General features: G+C 46.0%; 2 protein-coding genes across 5 annotated transcripts in view; one reads left to right on the top strand and one right to left on the bottom strand.

Moving 5' to 3' along the window:
• The window catches only part of TMEM170B (transmembrane protein 170B), a 208,310-nt gene that overhangs the window by 143,354 nt on the left and 45,755 nt on the right, over positions 1–19,201 (top strand). The window lies entirely within an intron of this gene.
• The window catches only part of ADTRP (androgen dependent TFPI regulating protein), a 68,549-nt gene continuing 61,450 nt past the window's right edge, over positions 12,103–19,201 (bottom strand). For all 4 annotated transcript variants that reach the window (XM_055570587.1, XM_055570590.1, XM_055570586.1 and 1 more), the window contains one exon: positions 12,103–13,192. In XM_055570587.1, coding sequence (XP_055426562.1) covers positions 13,158–13,192 — 35 coding nt within the window. In that variant the 3' untranslated portion in view covers positions 12,103–13,157. The remainder of the gene's footprint in view (positions 13,193–19,201) is intronic.

Consider the following 19,201-nt stretch of genomic DNA (forward strand, 5'->3'; position numbering starts at 1 on the left):
ATGAGAGAATTGAAACTAGCCAGTGTGCTTTAAACAGTCTGTCTCTGAATGTCCAGGAGGGCCTCTTTGTCTTTTGTTAATTGAAAAATGAATTTGTCTCTAATGCCCTATGATAATGCAAGGACACTTGGGAGGTATTCCCATGTGTTGCGTGGAAGGAAGAGGAGAGTTACAATGGGGCTTGAAGTGGTGATGCTCGCTAAAATTTCAGTGCTCTGCCAAGACTTAGAAGAGTCTAAAACTAGGATTGCTGGGTTGGCATTTACAAGTTTTCATTGCCTTCTCTGACTTTTATATTGTTGGGTCATTTGTAATGGTCTCTTATTTGTATTTTTCAGTCAGGGAATGATTGGGACCCTTTTGTTGATTTTGTGAAGCTGTGCAAGCGATAGGTTAGTGTCCCTCTCATTAAAATTTTCTGACCCCTGGTGCCCCCATTATTAACCCCTCATTGGATTAATAGAGCCTTTGAGTTAAGAGAACAGAGAAGGAAATGGAAGTTTACTGGGGGCCACACATAACTACAATAATGTGTTGTGGTTTCATTATTAAAGTCCGTCCCTAAAGTAACTCTAACACAAAGTAAGTATCGCTCTCTCAATTTATATAGGAGGAAACCCAGATCCAAAAGGTTGAACGAGTCACCCAAGATGGTAAATGTTGTGGACTCACTGAATTTTGCTTACCTGTGGAGTTCATGGTCTTTCAGACCAGCCTCAATAATATGAGCTTGCATGCGTGTGTGTGTGCACTAAGTTGCTTCAGTTTGTGTCCAACTCTGCAGTCCTATGGACTATAGAGCTCACCAGGCTCCCCCATCTAGAAGGTTCTCCAGGCAAAAATACTGGAGTGGTTGCCATGCCCTTAACTTGTGTTTTATTTATCCCCTGGCTACCCAAGGATTCCTCTCCCCAGACCACGTAGGAGCCTTTGAAAGTGCAGCTCGTTGGTGGAGCAGTGTGTTCAGTAGCCCCTGCAATGAGGCCCTGCAATGCCTGCTGAGAGTGTGGTGTGATGGCAGGTGCGGCAGCACCACAAGGCCCCTCTGCACGTGCAGTAGGAAAGGGAGGGCTGCTGCCCCCCAGCCCTCCATCATCCACTGTGCAGGGGGCCGTGATGACCCTTGCAGAGCTTCGGCAATAACTGCCATGGTTTGGCCATGGCTATTTTTCTCATCTCGGGCTTCCCTTGTGGCTCAGCTGGTAAAGAATCTGCCTGCAATGCGGAAGACCTGGGTTCGATCCCTGGGTTGGGAAGATCCCCTGGAGAAGGGAAAGGCTACCCACTCCAGTGTTCTGGCCTGGAGAATTCCATAGACTGTATAGTCCATGGGGTCGCAAAGAGTCAGACAGGACTGAGCAACTTTCACTTTCCCTTCATTCTTCTCATCCCAGATACTAGTGGCCTCTGACTATGGAATGGTCTGCAGGTAAAGCACAAGTGGGGTTGACAAGGCTCCAGAGTAATTGTAACATAATGATCATTTGTGTTGAACTTTTGTAAAAATGAGCTTTGCCCCCAGAAGGAAGGCAGGAGAACATATGCTTATGGATTTGTCCTGACCCCTTAACTCCTTTACTCCTGACTCCTTTACTCAATGGACATGAGTTTGAATGAACTCCGGGAGTTGGCGACGGACAGGGAGGCCTGGCGTGCTGCAGTCCATGGGGTCGCAAGGAGTCAGACATGAACTAAACTGAACTGTGTAAGAATGGGCTTTGCCCCCAGAAAGAAGGTGGGAGAACATATGCTTACGGATTTGTCCTGACCCCTTTACTCCTTCTGACCCAGTGCGCCTGGTAAGCAGTGTCATATGGACAGAGGTAGTGTGAGGTTGGTTGTAAAATCTGTAGCCATGGAGGGCAGTGGCCTTTAGCACCTCAGTCGGGAAGTCACACCCAAGGCCATGGCCTCGTGAGCATCATTAGCACATGTGAGATTGTGCCAAGGATGAATCTCTGTGGTCCACACCCAGCCCCTTGCACCCGGCCCCTAAAGCAGAGAACTTTGAAACATGGAGGCCTGTTACAGTTGTGTGTGGAACAGTCTCAGAATTCAATTTTCAAAGCAACATTCATGCATTAGATTTTTTTCTGAAATCTGTTCCACTGAATGAACTCATCCGAGGAAGGACAGACTGTTGTTTCCTTGATTGGATGATGTGGGATCTGGGGAGACTCTTGAATGAAAAGAGGAGGGAGAATTTGTCAAACGGAAGCTGAGGGCTTATTATAGGCCTGTGAGTCACAGGGGCTGCAGGCGTCATCAGAGGGGGGTGAGTGAATGGGGGGCAGGCGTGGAGCGGGAAGGGGGGCGCAGACAAGGAGTGAAGAAGTGAGGCTGGGAAGGGGAAGGGAGAGGGGTGTGTTAGCCAGGGTTCTCCAGAGATGCAGAGCCAATGGGTGGGGGTGTGTGTGGGTGTGGGTGTGGGTGTGTCTTGGTGTGTGGGTGTGTGTCTGGGTGGGTGTGTGGGTGTGTCTCTGGGTGTGTGGGTGTGTGTCTGGGTGGGTGGGTAGGTGGAGAGAGAAAGAGAGAGAGGTTTCACGGAGATTGGCTCAGCTGGAGGTTGGCAGGTGCGAAATCTGCAGGGTGGGCCTGCAGGCTGGAGATCCAGGCAGGCCAGTACAGCAGTTCAGATCCAAAGGCTGATTGCCAGCAGAGTTCCCGACAGGAGCCTCCTCTGGGTTCTAGCCGGCGGGCTTTGTCTGTGCTAGGGAGCCGCAATGAGATCTACAGGCAGCTGTGAGAAGACCCCACCAGAAAGCTCTGGAGAGGACTGTGAACCACCCTCAGAGGCTGGTCCCGCACTCTGCCCGAGTCACCTCTGATACTGCATCCGAACAGAGCAGACCGTCAATGAAACCTCCCGATCTGCCGGGTGCTAGGATGGCAGGGCCTCAGAAGGCAGTGAGGACAGAAGGCAGGGGCTCTCCCAGGTCATGTTTAAAGCAATCAAAACTTACTATATTCATCTAGGCCTCAGCTGCTGCCACTTCCAAATAATATTCAAACGGAATTCCCATATATCAGTGCTTCCAACTTTGGCTGCCCATTGATGACCTAGAAGTGCTTTTAAAACTCCTAATGCCTAATCCAAAGCCTAGAACAATTTGGAATTTCTGGAGGAGAGATCTGGGCAAAAGTAGTTTTATAAGCTTCCCAGATGACTCCAAATATGCAGGCAAGACTGAATAGCTCTTCTGTATACAGCTCCAGCAGCCCTTTGCACTATGGTTGACCTTGAGAAACACAAATCTGAACTGCACAGGTCCACTTTTACATGGATTTTTTTTCTGTAGTGAATGCTACAGTATTGCATGATCTGCTGTTGGTTAAATCTATGGGTGTGGAATCATGAGTACAGAGGAACCTCGGATACAGAAGTCTGACTATACAAGATACACAGATTCTCCACTGTGGGCGGGGTCGTCACTCTTAACCCCTGCATAGTTCAAGGGTCAGCTGTATTTCCTTCCCCATCTCCCCACATTGTATGAGTCTCCCTACAATGTCCATGTGAGCCATTTCCATGGCCATTTGAGCTGAACATTGTATGAGGCTCCCCGCAATGTCCATGTAACCCATTTTCATGGCCATTTGAGCTGCTCCGGCTCTGAAAAGAGAGTTTTCCACCATAATGTGATTTTCCTGGGGCCTGTACCTTCCCATGTCATATCAGAGGGTATAAAGTGATCTCAAGGAGTTAGCAGGAAGGACTTATCATGAGGGAAAGACATCACAAAGGAAACAGAAGCAAGATTTGGTAGAAGTTACATGGTGTAAAGAAAAGGAGCCACCTGAACTGACCAGACTGGACTTGGGCTCCATTTTTCAGGGGTAACTTTCTTTTTTGGTCATATTCGTCAACCTCATTGAGCCTGTTTCTTTATCCTTAACATTGGGGTAATAATGTCTGCCCTTCAGACAGGGAAGGACTAGAGAGATCAGTTTAGTTCAGTCACTCAGTCATGTTTGACTCTTTGCGACCCCATGGACTGCAGCGTGCCAGGCCTCCCTATCCATCACCAACTCCCAGAGCTTACTCAAACTCATGTCCATAGAATCGGTGATGCCATCCAACCATCTCATCCTCTGTCATCCCCTTCTCCTCCCACCTTCAATCTTTCCTGGAATCAGGATCTTTTCCAATGAGTAGATTCTTCATATCAGGTAGCCAAAGTATCGGAGTTTCAGCTTCAGCATCAGTCCTTCCAATGAATATTCAGGTTTGATTTCCTTTAGGATGGACTGGTTGAATCTCCTTGCAGTCCAAGGGACTCTTCAAGAGTCTTCTCCAACACCACAGTTCAAAGGCATCAATAGACTAGATGATAATGCATAGTAAATGGCATAACACATGGTCAATGCATACTAAATGGCCATTTTTATAGTAAGCACTCAAAGATGTTTAAACTATTGGTGACTGCTTGGCTTAAGAGAAACAAAAGAGAGAAATTAAAAGCTAAAATCTGATGTCCAATGACTTGTGCCCCTCAGTTCTCTCATTTGTAAAACCGGGATAATGTGTTGGGTTGAATAGCATCTCTCCAGTATTAATGTGCACTTGGAACTTCACAATGTGACCTTATTAGGAAATGGGATCTTTGTAGATGTGATCAGTGAAGTGTCTCAAAATGAAATCATCCTGGACTTAGGGTGGGCCCTAAAACCAATGACTGCTGTCTTTACACAAGAAAGGAGAGGGGAATTTTAACACAGATTCCAGATTTTCTCTAAGGTAAGAGGCACAAAGACACACAAAGTAGAATGCCATTTGAGGCTGGAAGAAGAGATTGGAGTGTTGTGGCCACAAGCCAAGGATCATCAAAAGCCCTCAGAAGGGAGAATTCTTCCCTGGAGCCTTCTAAGGTTGCGTGGCGCTCCTAACACCTTGATTTCAGACTGTCAGCCTCTGGGACTGTGAGCGGATAAACTTCTGCCATTTTTAGTCAGCCTGCTTTGTGGTCCTTTGTTATGGTAGCCCGAGGAAACTAATTCAGTAGGTAATGTAGTACTTCTGGATTATTGCAACTATAAATGAATCTATATTGTAAATATAATTAAAATTAGAAATGATAGTTCAGTTCAGTCGCTCAGTTGTGTCCAACTCTTTGCGACCCCATGGACTGCAGCACTCCAGGCCTCCCTGTCCATCACCAACTCCCGGAGCTTACTCAAACTCATGTCCATCGTGTTGGTGATGCCATCCAACCATCTCATCCTCTGTCATCCCCTTCTTGTTTTAGCTAAATGTTAATTAAGATTATTTAGATACTGGATAAACAACTTATCTGATGACATTCTATGTTAGGGGCTGAGACCACTAGCATGGGGAGGGTGTTCAAGGGTGACTGTGTGAGAGATGCGTGAACTAATGCGTGATGTGTGTAAAGGGGAAAGGGGAGAGGCAGGAAGGCAATAAGGATGTGTCGCATTGCCGCCTGCCCTGGCACCTCCACCCACCAACCAGGGGAAAGGGGCTTGCTGCCCTGGAATCTCAGGTGTACAAGCACAACTCCTGTAATGCACACATAAACACATGCACACACAAACAGCTTAGACTTTGCTGGCTTTCATCCTTGGACATCCGCTTCTAGAGTTGTGGTCTCAATCTCTGTCCTAATGAGCAGCCACAGAACGAGCACATAGCCTTTTCATTAAACCCACCAGAATGACAGCAAAGTCTCCCTTCATCATTGTTGATACAGTCACACAAGTAACCCCTATATTCATTCCATGCCTACGGTCTAATATGGCCCCCAGGTGGGCCCGGGAGAGGTTCATCTGTAATTGGGAAGAATATTTTTCAACCCATTTTTTCTTTCCCTTAATGTGAGGCTTACCCACACTGCCGAGCAAGGCGGCTGTGACTGAATTGGGTGCAGATAGATCTCTTGGCCTCTTCCTTTTGGTTTGGTGGTATAAGGGCACTGGAAGTTCACGATGACAGGAAGTCTACAGGGGAAAATTCAGGCAGTGCCAATGCAACTTATTTCACAGTAAAAAGAATTTTATTTAACTCCATGATTTTAAAAATTGGCCAAGTTGCGTTAATGCATGTACATAAAATGTCCAACATGAGTGCATTTTAGGATTTAGTTAGAAAACTTTTCAAATGGAATAAAACATGCCTAGATCGAGAGTTCTCAGAATCCTGTACCAGATTCCTGGCAAGGTAGAAGTCGTATAGTATGTTTTCCTAACTCTGCGTCATCTAACTTCATCATTTGAATCTTAATAAAATTAAGTGTTGAGTGAAAACAAATCCCCAAAGTGTAACCAAATATATTGGCTCAGGCCAGACTTAAGCCTCAGCGGAAGGTTTTGTAAGCTCTTGCAGTGGAAGTGTTTTTTCTCTTCTTCCTGTCAGCATCTCAGAGGAGCTGAGCCTGGCAGAGCAGCTGTTAACAGACTGAGCTGGAAAAACTAGGCTTGGTTCTGTATTCCCGGGGGTGCAGCAAGATAAAAGGCCGCACACCCCAGGCCCTAATGCAATGACGGCCACCACGTTCCTGTCGTCAGGCCACGGCGTGCACATGGCCAGGGCCATACACAAAGTATCCCTGGTGGCTCAGATGGTAAAGAATCTCCCTGCAATGTGGATGACCTGGGTTCAATCCCTGGGTCGGGAAGATCTCCTGGAGAAGGGAATGGCTCCCCACTCCAGTAATCGTGCCTGGAGAATCCCATGGACGGAGGAGCCCGGAAGGCTACAGTCCATAGAGTTGCAAAGAGTCAAACATGACTGAGTGACTAACACTTTCACTTTCATACACATAGTAGGCACTTTATAATTACTCGTTCAATGAGTGAATGAATCAGTCCCACAATATGGTGGAGTACAGTGTTGTTCAACTCATTGGGTGCAACCCTATTGCTATTGTATTAAGAAATCAATTTAATTATCACAAAATCTTTCAAATAGTAGAAAATAATAGGATAGAAAATAAATTGGTCTATCATACATATTAAAAGTATGTTTTGTGTGTGTGTGTTTCTACTGGATCATGATGTAAAATGCATTTCTGAAGGCATCAGAATTGCTTCAGGAGCCAGTGGGATCCCTTTTTGCCTTTGCTGTCTCCTCTCTTCTTAAGAATGGTGACAGCCCTGTGGTGACTTCTCTCCCCAGTCATAAAGCAAGTTTAAATTCTTGTAGTGCAGCCAGGTGGTCAAGACTGGAATCATCAAGTGTGGTGGGTCACAGCCGTGCTTCCTCAAAGGGATGCAAAGTTTTTCTGACCCATCAGTGGCTAAGATCACTGCCTACTCTATTTGGGGGTACTCCAGCCATAGATTAGCTCTCGGAAGGAGGGGTGAGTATCACAGGACACACAGCCAGTCCTTTCTGGGCAGCCATGTGGTAAAACATTGTGGACTAGTAAGGTTTGTCCTCTGAGTCTGTAGCTGACTCTTTCTGTACTGCTCCTTTTCTTACAATATCCCCATTTTTATTCTTCCAAGCATGTCTCTTGCCATATTAAACCGTACTTTTAAATCATCAAATATCCTTCATTGATAATTGGACATGGATGAGTGTAAGTCAATAGGTTACTTCTCTCATAAGAAGTGAAAGTGTTAGTTGCTCAGTTGCATCTGACTCTTTGTGACCCCATGGCCTGTAGCCTGCCAGGCTCTTCTTTCCATGGAATTTTCCAGGCAAGAATACTAGAGTGGGTTGCCACTTCCTTCTCCAGGGGATCTTCTTGACCCAGGGATCAAACATGGGTCTTCTGCATTGCAGGCAGATTCCTTACCATCTGAGCCACCAGGGAAGGCCTCAGAAGTGTTTATGTTCAATATGTCTCTCCATGTAAAATGAAAGGTTTTAATTTCTAGTGAAGGAGATTTTTTGTACATTGGCAAGATACTTGGGTGGCAGAGTCCCCTTTCCAACGTGCCTGAAGACTCATACCACAGAGTGACTGAAGAAGTCTTAGTTATGATGAAGTAAGAGTTAAACTAGACCAAGCCTCAATGACAGCAGGTATCATCTGTGAGGAAGAGGTGGGCAGGCACCTAAAGGAAAATAAATTCAGAGCTAAACATGATTTATTTTTGATGCCCTCCCCCCGACCTTTTAAAGGTCAATCTCCCTGACTTGAATCCTAGCATCCTGTGGGCTCTCCTTGGGTTAATCAGTGTCATTCAGACAGTCCAATCTGGAGAGTCACCTGTATGCAATGTTTATTCTTCAGGCCTTCCCTCATCTTTCTTTTTATTTCTTTATAAAAATTTACTTGTCCTGAGTCCCATTCTATCCATATGCTTTCCACTGCTGTATCATGTGAAAATTTGATCACCATTGTCAGTAAGATTCTGGGACTTAAGATGGAGAAAGTATCTTAAATGAAACAGTGAATCTCATGCTGGGATTCTCAGTTTCTGGAAAAGAAGGAAGAGATTTGGTGATTCAGTTCAGTTCAGTTCAGTCACTCAGTCGTGTCCGACTCTCTCTGTCCTCCCTGGGAGGACACCAGGCCTCCCTGTCCATCACCAACTCCCAGAGTTCACCCAAACTCATGTGCATCGCGTTGGTGATGCCATCCAGCCATCACATCCTCTGTCGTCCCCTTCTCCTCCTGCCCCCAATCCCTCCCAATCAGCTCTTCGCATGAGGTGGCCAAAGTATTGGAGTTTCAGCCTCAGCATCAGTCCTTCCAAAGAACACCCAGGACTGGTCTCTTTTAGGACGGACTGGTTGGATCTCCTTGCAGTCCAAGGGACTCACAAGAGTCTTCTTCAGCACCACATTTCAAAAGCAGCAATTCTTTGGCGCTCAGCCTTCTTCATAGTCCAACTCTCACATCCATACATGACCACTGGAAAAACCATAGCCTTGACTAGACGGACCTTTGTTGGCAGAGTAATGTCTCTGCTTTTGAATATGCTATCTAGGTTGGTCATAACTTTCCTTCCAAGGAGTAAGCGTCTTTTAATTTCATGGCTGCAGTCACCATCTGCAGTGATTTTGGAGCCCCCCAAAATAAAGTCTGACACTGTTTCCACTGTTTCTCCATCTATTTCCCATGAAGTGATGGGACCAGATGCCATGATCTTCGTTTTCTGAATGTTGAGCTTTAAGCCAACTTTTTCACTCTCCTCTTTCACTTTCATCAAGAGGCTTTTTCGTCCCTCTTTGGTGATTAGGCCTGTAAAATTTGGAAGTTGTAAATAATCCTCAAGTGAGTCTGCATGTATTTTCAGTACTTTCTCATGGCATGGAGTTAGGCATTATGGGGGATATAGACAACTACCTGGGCTCCAGGAGTTTGCAGCTAAGTGAGGTGGAATGGGGAGGGAACCTTGGATGCCAAACACTTGCATGCATCACTTTAAATCATCTTACTTGATCAGGATTATCACATGATTTTAAGGAACCAAGACTCAGAAAAGTAAACTTTCCCCAGGTTCTATATAAATACTGAGTGGTGGAGTCAGGATTCAGGTCTGACGGGGTTCTGATGATTATGTTCTTTTCAGCATTCCGTATTGTTATGGAAACAGAATCCCAGAGGGAGAGGTGAAAAGGAGAGCCGTAGAAGGTGGGATGGGGCCTGCGGTGGGAGTTGAGAGGAAGAGCCTGCTGCCCTGGACTGGCAAGAGAGAACTTTCTAGAACTAAGTGACACTCAGAGTTGGAAGCCACAAAGGACAACTTATTTGATAATAGCTGGAAGAAGAGAGGTCTTTCCAGGTTTGTTGTTATTCCACTCAGTCGTGCCCGATTCTTTGCGACCCCATGGACTGCAGCACACCAGGCTTCCTTGTCCTTCACCATTTCCCAGAATTTGCTCAAACGCATGTCCATTGAGTTGACGATGCCATCTAACTTATCCAAGTTGGATGGTCAAGAAAGGAAAGGCTTGGGAGTGGAAATAAAAGTGTGCTGAAGGCCAAAATCTTGGAGATCTGATTAAGGGAGTGAAAATTATTCCTGTGGTCTGCCTTCGCTTTTACTGCACCTTAATTCAGTTGAGGGTGGAGGAATCATTGCCGGAGACGCTTTCCCTCTAAGGCACAGGAGTTCAGGAAGCTTAGCCTTCCATGCAGTCTTACCTGGAACCACTGCTTCTGAGAAGGAGGCTCATGATCCCCAGGAAAGGGTCTTTTTCCTGGTGACGCAAGTGGGGAGCTTCCGGGGAGCCAAGCTGAGGAAGCCAGGTGCTTCTTCCTTCCTTTTTTGGAATCCAGGCCAGTTTCAATTTACATAACACAGCTTAATCCACAGAAACAGGAGCTGGAGGCAAGTTCTTTCCCTTTTCCTTTTTTTCTCTCCACGACACAGAAACCTTTATTTTCTCCCTACACCACAAACCGGTGCTGTTAAATAATATTGGATAATTGCACCTGTCGTACTCCCCATATTGTGCTGGAGAAAAATAATTGCTGGGTTTCTGCTTTGCAGTTTAGCTGTGACTCCGTCATTTGACTCGGAGCATGTCATTTTCTCCCGTTTTAGACTGTGTACAGTCAAACTGTGTGAAAGGACTCTCAGATAGCGGCCCTGCCTGTGTGAGTGGGCGCGGGCCTCATTCAGCAATGATTTCTAATTTATACAGCATTGAAAATCCACTGCTATAAATAAACAGTTCTGACTGGCTTTGCTGCCTACTCAAATGCTCTTATTTAAAAAAAAAAGAACCATCAGCTACATGAGAATGGAAAATAAAGTCTGGATATGGATTCAGGTTTCTGACACTTGTGCCCTTGGGATGGGGGTACCCAGACTTGGGGTGGGCTCAGCGCTCAGCCAGGCAGCCTTCTGGGAGACTGGCCTCCTCACTCTTTCCTCAACCCCCCTCCCCCACACCCCACACTCTCCACATGCCGGCACCAGGCGTTTGGGGATTACAGTGTATGAAACTGACTTCCTGTAATGACAAGTATTGCAAGCAAGTAGGTGCAGAGGAGCCAAAAATAGCTTGAGAAACAAATGACCCATTCACAGGGAGGATGGAGCTAATGTATTGTTTAGGCAAACAAGGCAAGTCTTCTCCCCAAACTCAAAATTGGTGTCACATGGGAAAGAGCAACTTCAGAATATAAGCACAGGTATGGACCAGTCCATGAGTTTGAGCCAGCTCTGGGAGATAGTGAAGGACAGGGAAGCCTGGCGTGCTGCAGTCCATGGTGACAAAGAGTCGGCCATGACCGAACGACTGAACAACCACCTAGATAAAATGAGGTCTTGGAAGTGAGAGTGGCTCTAAATTCATGGCACTGTACAAATATTATTGCCAGTTTTCTCATCGTTATCATTTGGTTTGTATTGTTCTCTAACCACTAAGGGTCTAACACAGCTTTATGTAGGCGGCTGACACTATCTCCCTTCTAATGAACGCTTCATCAGTGTTCACGACTGGTGTTCTATTGCTCTCCTTTCTTAAGCTACAGCAGCACCAAGGAAGCACTGTGTGATCACATCTGTGCTCACTGGGGAATGCTTCTGAGGTATTTCTAGAGCTGGATTAGCTACTGCACGGTGGCCAGTCATGCAGCTAGCAGAGTTTAATTTGGTCCCGGGGACAGTGAAGTCACAAATAGAAATTTGCAGGCTCATCCCAGGCAGGAGCTTACTATGACTCTGAGAAAGATGCAGCCCCGAGTCATTCGGGGGGTGTGGAAAATTTGGGTGATCCCCTGTGGGCTTCACCTCTGGAGAATCTCCACTGTGACAACTGCTTCTGGGCTCCCGCTGAGACCAGGTGTGTGGAGCAGTCAAGAAGCAGCTGGTGTGGGAAAGGAGGTGGTGTTTCCAGATTCAGAACAAAAGACTCAAGGCTCATATTTGCATAACTGAGGAGGAATGGAGATCCCGCGGGTCCCTTGGTGCCTGTCCTGGTCTTCCCCTGGACTCCCTGCCCTATTGGAATACGCTGCTCTCTTCCCTAAGTCTATCAAACTGCCCTTGGTGTCCATTTTAACCATATTTCTCCTGTATCATGTTAGATTGGAAAGCCCAAGTACAATTCACCCAACCCATATGGGTCTGTTGGCGTATCGATGGACTCAAACATGTTTACCTACCACTAATCATTTGTGTTCTTTATAAAATGTGTCTGAAAATAAAGACCCAGAAAAATTCTCTAGGAAAATTAAAGCAGGTTTATGAACATGTTCGTTAATCAGCTGACAATCAGCTTTTTTAAACCATAACCTAAGCCACGAGATGAGTTGGATGGCATCACTGAATCAATGGAGATAAGTCTAAGCAAATTTCTGGAGATGGTGAAGAACAGGGAAGCCTGGCGTGCTGCAGTCCATGGGGTCACAAAGAGTCGGACACGACTGAGCAGCTGAACAACAACAGCAACTCAGCAAAGTGCTTCGTACCAAAGCAGTCTCAGCAGTCATAATCATGTCACTTCCCATCCAGATTGTCCAGATTGAAGTAAAATGATCATTTATTTAACGAATCAATCAGTATTCCCATGTAAGAGATTCTAACAATGTCCCTGTGTTCCGTGTTTACTTGCCCCAAATGCTTGCTTACAAAGGGATAGATTTCCCGATATTTTTATAACTTATTTTCTCATTGCCCCAGTTAATTTGCTAGCAGCAGCCATCTTCCTACATTTCCACTTACAGGAAAAAAAAAAAATAGATGAGAAATCCATGAAAATAACTAGCTTATTAAAGCGCTTCTTTTGAGGAAAATTGGGATTATTCAGACATGGGCCAGGACTGGGAGTTGGCAGGTCTGGGAGATAAAAGTTGTTGTCTTGGTTCTAACACTAAAGCTTTGGCTGCATGAGTTAACTTCCCGTCTAGGTCCTCAGGCTCCTTCTCTGTGAAGAGTGTGGATGACCCTAAGTTCCTTTCTCTTTAAACATTCTCTGACACCGCATTTACACAAGTGTCTTTGGCCTTCCGGGAGACCTTGACCACAGACCATCCTCCCCAGAGGTCAGACACAGGTAACACATTCTGAGAGAGCAGGAATTGTTTTGGGGGCAAATGTTTCCAAAAGCCCAAAGTCCTCAAATTAATCCCCTACCTTCATAGCCCTCTTTTTAAAATTTATGTATTATTCCCTGTCCTTTCTACTTTCCTATGTTGCTCTACCACCTTCCCCTACCAGGAAAAAAAAAAAAAAAAGATGGGAAAAAATTCTCATGTTTTCTTCCTTCTTAGTTCTTGCAAAACAGTGTCTGATCACTTCCTCTTCTTCCTCGGTTGCATTGTATCACCTGCACAAACAAGAACAGAAAGAGACCTTAGTCTTTGGGCTTCCCTGACGGGCGTTCTCCTGTGGGTAGACGTCCACCCTGACTTGGGACAGTGGAGAGGTGAGGAAACTTTTGCACGGGCGAGATGATGCACTTGAAGAGCTCTGAAATCCACTGGCACTGCTGCAAGGACAGGAGGGGACGTTTCTGCTGTCCTGCTTGGGGCGGGACTCACAGCTGGCCAGCTGGCCCAAGGCGCAGTTGGCATCCTGTGGCTCTGAACATTTCCTGTGAACCCCTGATGGCTGTTGCTTTCGGCATGTGTTTGAAGGCTGCACACAGTCTGTCAACAAATTTTAAGACTGCAGATGAAGAGACCACATCAATCAAATGAGAGAGGAAACAGAAGCGTGGCTATTCACCTAACTAGGTGCCGTTCTGTGACCTTTCACCAAATCAGTTTATTGGCATGGGTAGAAAAGTCCTGGAATATTGATTAGTGTTTAGTAAGCTTATTAGAGGGGTTTATTCTACTGAAATTGTAGCATTAGATTTCTAGAGTGACTTCCATTTAGCCAACAATTGGTACCTCCATCTTTAATGATCACAAATCTTCACATAAACTTTGAAACTTCAGAAACTTCATTAACTCATTGTCCTTCCTGTCTGTTGCCAAACAGTCTTTTTTCAGCTCAGCCTCTTCTCAGCCCTTCTAGAGCTCCATTACTCCTGGCTCATATTACCACAATAGTCTCAGCTTGCAATTCCAGGCTTTATTCTTTAAACCCTGCCCCCTTCATCAGTTATATCCTTAACAGTAAACTTTAAATAGCTTATCATTGCATTTTGCTGGAACTCCCCTTCTTAGAGGTGTTAGAGACTGATGACATGAGGTCCTCCTGTAGCCCCCTCATCACACTGATTTCTAGGGTGGCTAGCTCCTAATCACCCAGCCCCAACAGCCCACCTTTGAATTCATGTCTCTCAACATCTTTAAGCACAGTCTCCTTTCTTCAATTCCTCATCAATCCATACTACACCCAATAATTTAAGTGAAGCCTTGCTGATTTATCTAGCTTTACATGTTTCACGTTCTTTTCATTGATGCTTCCACTTGTTTTACATTTTTGATGTGAATTCTCTTTGCCCCAGTTAGGTCTTCTCTACATTAGGTCTGTAGACATAAGCACAATATCTTCTTTTTTCTGAAGTATACATTTAGGGCCTTTAATGAATCTGTTTTCAGGTAAACAACACGTTGCTGCTAAGTTGCTTCAGTCCGACTCTGTGCGATCCCATAGACGGCAGCCCAGCAGGCTCCCCGGGATTCTCCAGGTGAGAACACTGGAGTGGGTGGCCATTTCACGAATGCATTTCTTCAATGCATGAAACTGAAAAGTGAAAGTGAAGTCGCTCAGTTGTGTTCGACTCTTATCCACCCCATGGACCGCAGCCTACCAGGCTCCTCCGTCCATGGGATTTTCCAGGCAAGAGTACTGCAGTGGGGTGCCATTGCCTTCTCTGAAACAACAAGTTAGTTCTCTTGTATTCAAGAGCTTGCTCATTGTAAACTTCTCAAAGTTGTTCCTTCCAGGAACTCTCTGAAGCAACCTAAAACTTTGTTTATCCACATTGTTACCAACCCTCAGCACTTCAAGTCTAACTGTAATCAAAAGCTCATTGCTTCAACCCTGGGTGCCAAGGATTGGAGATTCCTTCTTGAGTCAAGAGACACAACAGAACACGACGTCTTGGAGAGAAACAGCAGAAGCAGGAGTGGAGGTGATGGTGGGAAGTTCCTCAGGGGAAGGAAGGCAGGTGGCTCCTTCCACTGGATCAGAGTCTCCATGTCCAACCACAAAGCTCTGAGGGGACTCACATCCTGTGAATATCACTGGAATCATATTTTTCTGTTGGGTTCTAGAAGGTAGGGATGGGTTCTTAGTTCTGAATTCTCATGGCGCTCAACAGTCTGTAGATTTCTTTGAGTCTTCAGAATTTATCTCTGCTGCTGCTGCTAAGTCGCTTCAGTCGTGTCCGACTCTGTGCGACCCCATAGATGGCAGCCCACCAGGCTCCCCCATCCCTGGGATTCTCCAGGCAAGAACACTGGAGTGGGTTGCCATTTCTTTCTCCGAATTTATCTCTGAATGATGCTAAAGTTGAAACTCCAGTACTTTGGCCACCTCATGCGAAGAGTTGACTCATTGGAAAAGACTCTGATGCTGGGAGGGATTGGGGGCAGGAGGAGAAGGGGACGACAGAGGATGAGACGGCTGGATGGCATCACCGACTCGATGGACATGGTTTGAGTGAACTCCAGGAGTTGGTGATGGATAGGGAGGCCTGGCGTGCTGCGATTCATGGGGTCGCAAAGAGTGGGACACGACTGAGCGACTGAACTGAACTGATGTTTTCACAATGCATAGCTGGTTTTTGTATATACATTGTAGTTTTTTGACTTGTGGTTACTGTGGACTTCATATATGCTGATCTGTAACTATATCCATTTATTTTAAACTGGTAGTCATTTAAGTTCAAACACGTCCTAAAGTTCAGCTCAGTTCAGTCACTCAGTCGTGTCCGACTCTTTGCGACCTCATGGACTGCAGCGCACCAGGCCTCCCTGTCCATCACCAACTCCTGGAGCCCACTAAAACTCATGTCCATCGAGTCGGTGATGTCATTCAACCATCTCATCCTCGGTCATCCCCTTCTCCTCCTGCCCTCAATCTTTCCCAGCATCAGAGTCTTTTCTAATGAGTCAGTTCTTCGAATCAGGTGGCCAAAGTATTGGAACTTCAGCTTCAGCATCAGTCTTTCCAATGAATATTCACATTCTAAAGGGTCTACATTTTCCCCCCTCATCCCCATGTTTTGTTTTTGATGTCACATTTTATATCTTCATGTCTATCCCTTCCCTGTTTATTGTAGTTATAGCTTATTTTACCTTTTTATCTTTTAAGCTTCATGCTATCTTATGTCAGTGGTTGATCCACAGCCTTTATTATATATTTGCCTGCACTAGTAGGATTTTCCCCTTCCTATAATTTTATCTTTTTTTATAGCCTTTTCATTTTTATTTAAAGACCACCCTGTGACACTTCTTGTAAGATTGGTTTCTCTCTCTCTCTCTCTCCATGCACTCCGTTGTGTCCGACTCTGTGACGCCATGGGCTGCAGCCTGCCAGGCTCCTCTGTCCATGGGATTTTCCAGGCAAGAACACGAGTGGGTTGCCATGATCTCCTCCAGGGGATTTTCCCTACCAAGGGATCAAATCCACGTCTCCTGCATCTTCTACATTGGCAGGTAGATTCTTTACCAGTGAACCACCTGAGAAGTAAGATTGGTTTAGTACTGACGATCTCTTGATTTTTTCTTGTCTGAAAAGCTTTTTATCTTCCCCTTAATTTTGAATGATAACCTTCCAGGGAGGAGTATCCTAGGTTGTAATTTTCTCCTCTAAGCACTTAACCTCTATCATGCCACTCCCTTCTGAACTGCAAACGTTCTGCTACAGATCAGTTGATAGCCTTAGGCGGGTTCCCTTGTATGTGAAGCTCTTTTTCTCTTGCTGTCCTTAGACTTCTCTTTTTGTCTTTAACCTTGTCCATTTTAATCATGATATGTCTTGGTGTAAGTCCCTTTGAGTTCAACTTGTTTGGAATTCTCTGTGCTTCTGTACCTGGGCATCTGTTTCCTTCTTCAGGTTTGGGAAGTTTTCAACCATGATTTTATCAAATACATTTTATACGCTTTTTTTCTCTCTCTTCTTCTGGGAAACCCTAAGACGCAAATGTTAGTACAATTGATAATGTCCCAGAGGTCTCTTATACTATTCTCATTTTTTTTTTTTTTAAGTTTTCCTTTTTGCTCTTCTGCTTGGGCAATTTCCATTATTCTATCTTCTGGACTGCTTATGCATTGCTCTATGTCACGTAATCTCCTGCTCATGCGCTCTAGAGTATTTTTCATTTCAGTCATTGCGTTTTTCAATTCTGACTGATTCTTTCCTGTATTTTCTAGTTCTTTGTTGAAATTCTTCTTGTGTTCATCTATTCTTTTCTCCAGCTTAGCATTCTTATTACTATTTCTTTGAATTCTTTGTCAGGTAAATTATTTATCTGTTTCATTAGCACTTTTTGTTGTTTGTTGTTTCATTTAAAACATAGTCCTCTTGTCTTCTCATTTTGTTTAACGTTCTTTGTCTGTGTGAAGTCAGGTGAAACAGATGCTCATCTCTGTCTTGAAGTCAAGTCCTTGTGTTAGATTCCCTTGGAGTCTGCGTGAGCCCATCAGCTCTGGTGGGAGAGCCGGCTTTGAAGTGAGCATGTCTTCATCCAGGGTGTGCTGGTGGTCATGGCCTTGGTGGGCGGAAGGACTGGGGTTGGAGGGGCGAGAGCCGGAACCAGGTGCAAGCAGAGCTGCTTCTATGCTCAGTGACTGTCACTGCTCTGCTGGAGCGGGGCAGTGGCTGGGGGCAGAGGGGCTGGAGCAAGGACCCCTGAGGGAGCTGGTTTCTCTCGGGTGTGACGGCAGTCCCATCTTGGTTTGGGACAAAGGCAGGGCCTAAGGCCTTGGGGCCCCACTTCGGTGCTGGTCTTGCTTTCTCCCCCGTGTGTGCCCTCCGTTAGAGGCTGATGCCATGCCACTGAGCTGACCCCAGCCCTGCCCCTCCGCCCCCCAGAGGGGATCTGTCCTGCTGCAATGATACTCACCCCCGGAGTGCGGGCAGGGATTCATGAGCTGGTAACGGTTGCCTCCACCCCGGTCAGAGCAGGGCCAGGGGCCAGGCTGGCTCCATGCCCTCGAGTGTGCATACTCTCGCTGGCAATGGTGGCCTGTGCCTTAGAGGCGACCAGCACCACCAGAGCAAGAGGGGCTGGAGCCGGAGCCTGGTGTGGGCTGGGGGGCACCCCGAGGCAGTCCCCAAGCATTTTGCAACCAGTTGCCTCTGTGCTGTCATTGGGAGGAAGCAGACCTATGCATGACCTCCTTAAGAGTGGAGTCTCAGTCCCTTACAGCCCTCAGTAAACCCCACTGGTTTTCAAGCCAGCCAAGCGGGCTCATCTTCCCCATGTCAGGCCCAAGGGCTGAGGTGCCTGATACACGGTTCAAAGTCCTTGTTCCGCAGGGAGGATCCCTTCGCCCGTGATATCTCCCCCTCCCCTGTGTCCCCCACCGGTGAGTGCAGGTCCTGAGCAGATTGCTTCTCCTCCCTCGTCCTCAGCTCTGCATGGATCTTTCTTTACAGCCTGGGTTGGAGAGTCACTGCTCTGCTGGTCCCCAGGTTGATTTCAGTGGGAGTCACTCTATATGTAGTTGTGGTTCTGATGTGTTCATGAGGGAAGGTGAGCCCGGCATCCTCCTACTACCCCGTTTTGATCTCCTCCCATCCTGAATTATTTCAGTCCTCTCTTTATCCTCTGTTAGTACCAAGGAGTAGAGATATTTTAGGCCAAACATTTAACGTTCATCTCATGCAAGATTCAAACCTTTGCTGCGGGCACGGTAAGGGAAACCACTCCTGTAGCCAACATCACTATGGACATATACGTAATTATACACTCTATTCTTCGTACAGTTGGAACACGGGATAAGTAAAATCAAACTCTTTCAAAAAATTGACACCTATGTATCCACAATCATAAAAGCTACTGACAGACTTAGAGCTGAAAATCTGAAGAACATTTGTTGAGTTTCAGAGGCTTGGCTTGGAAAAGGGTGAGAAGGCAGATTGTTGGGGGGATATGAGGTGTTAGAAGAATGAGATTCAAACATAGATGAGTACAAGTCACAGTGTAGAAAGTAGAGGGGGGAGATGGAATTGAGAGCTGGCTGGAGAAATCCTCGAGGGAAAAGAGGCTGATGAAGAGGGAGAAGTAATAATCCTGAGTGGACTCTCTTAGAGCTTAGAGAGATGAAGTTAGGACAAGAAATGCAAAAAGGAGCTGTATTCTTCTTTTTGACTAAATGGTGCCCAGTGGGGTTATGCTTTATACATACATATGGAGTCAGCTCATGGTAGG

Source organism: Bubalus kerabau, chromosome 3 (genome assembly GCF_029407905.1).
Source record: "Bubalus kerabau isolate K-KA32 ecotype Philippines breed swamp buffalo chromosome 3, PCC_UOA_SB_1v2, whole genome shotgun sequence".
Lineage (NCBI taxonomy): Eukaryota > Metazoa > Chordata > Mammalia > Artiodactyla > Bovidae > Bubalus > Bubalus kerabau.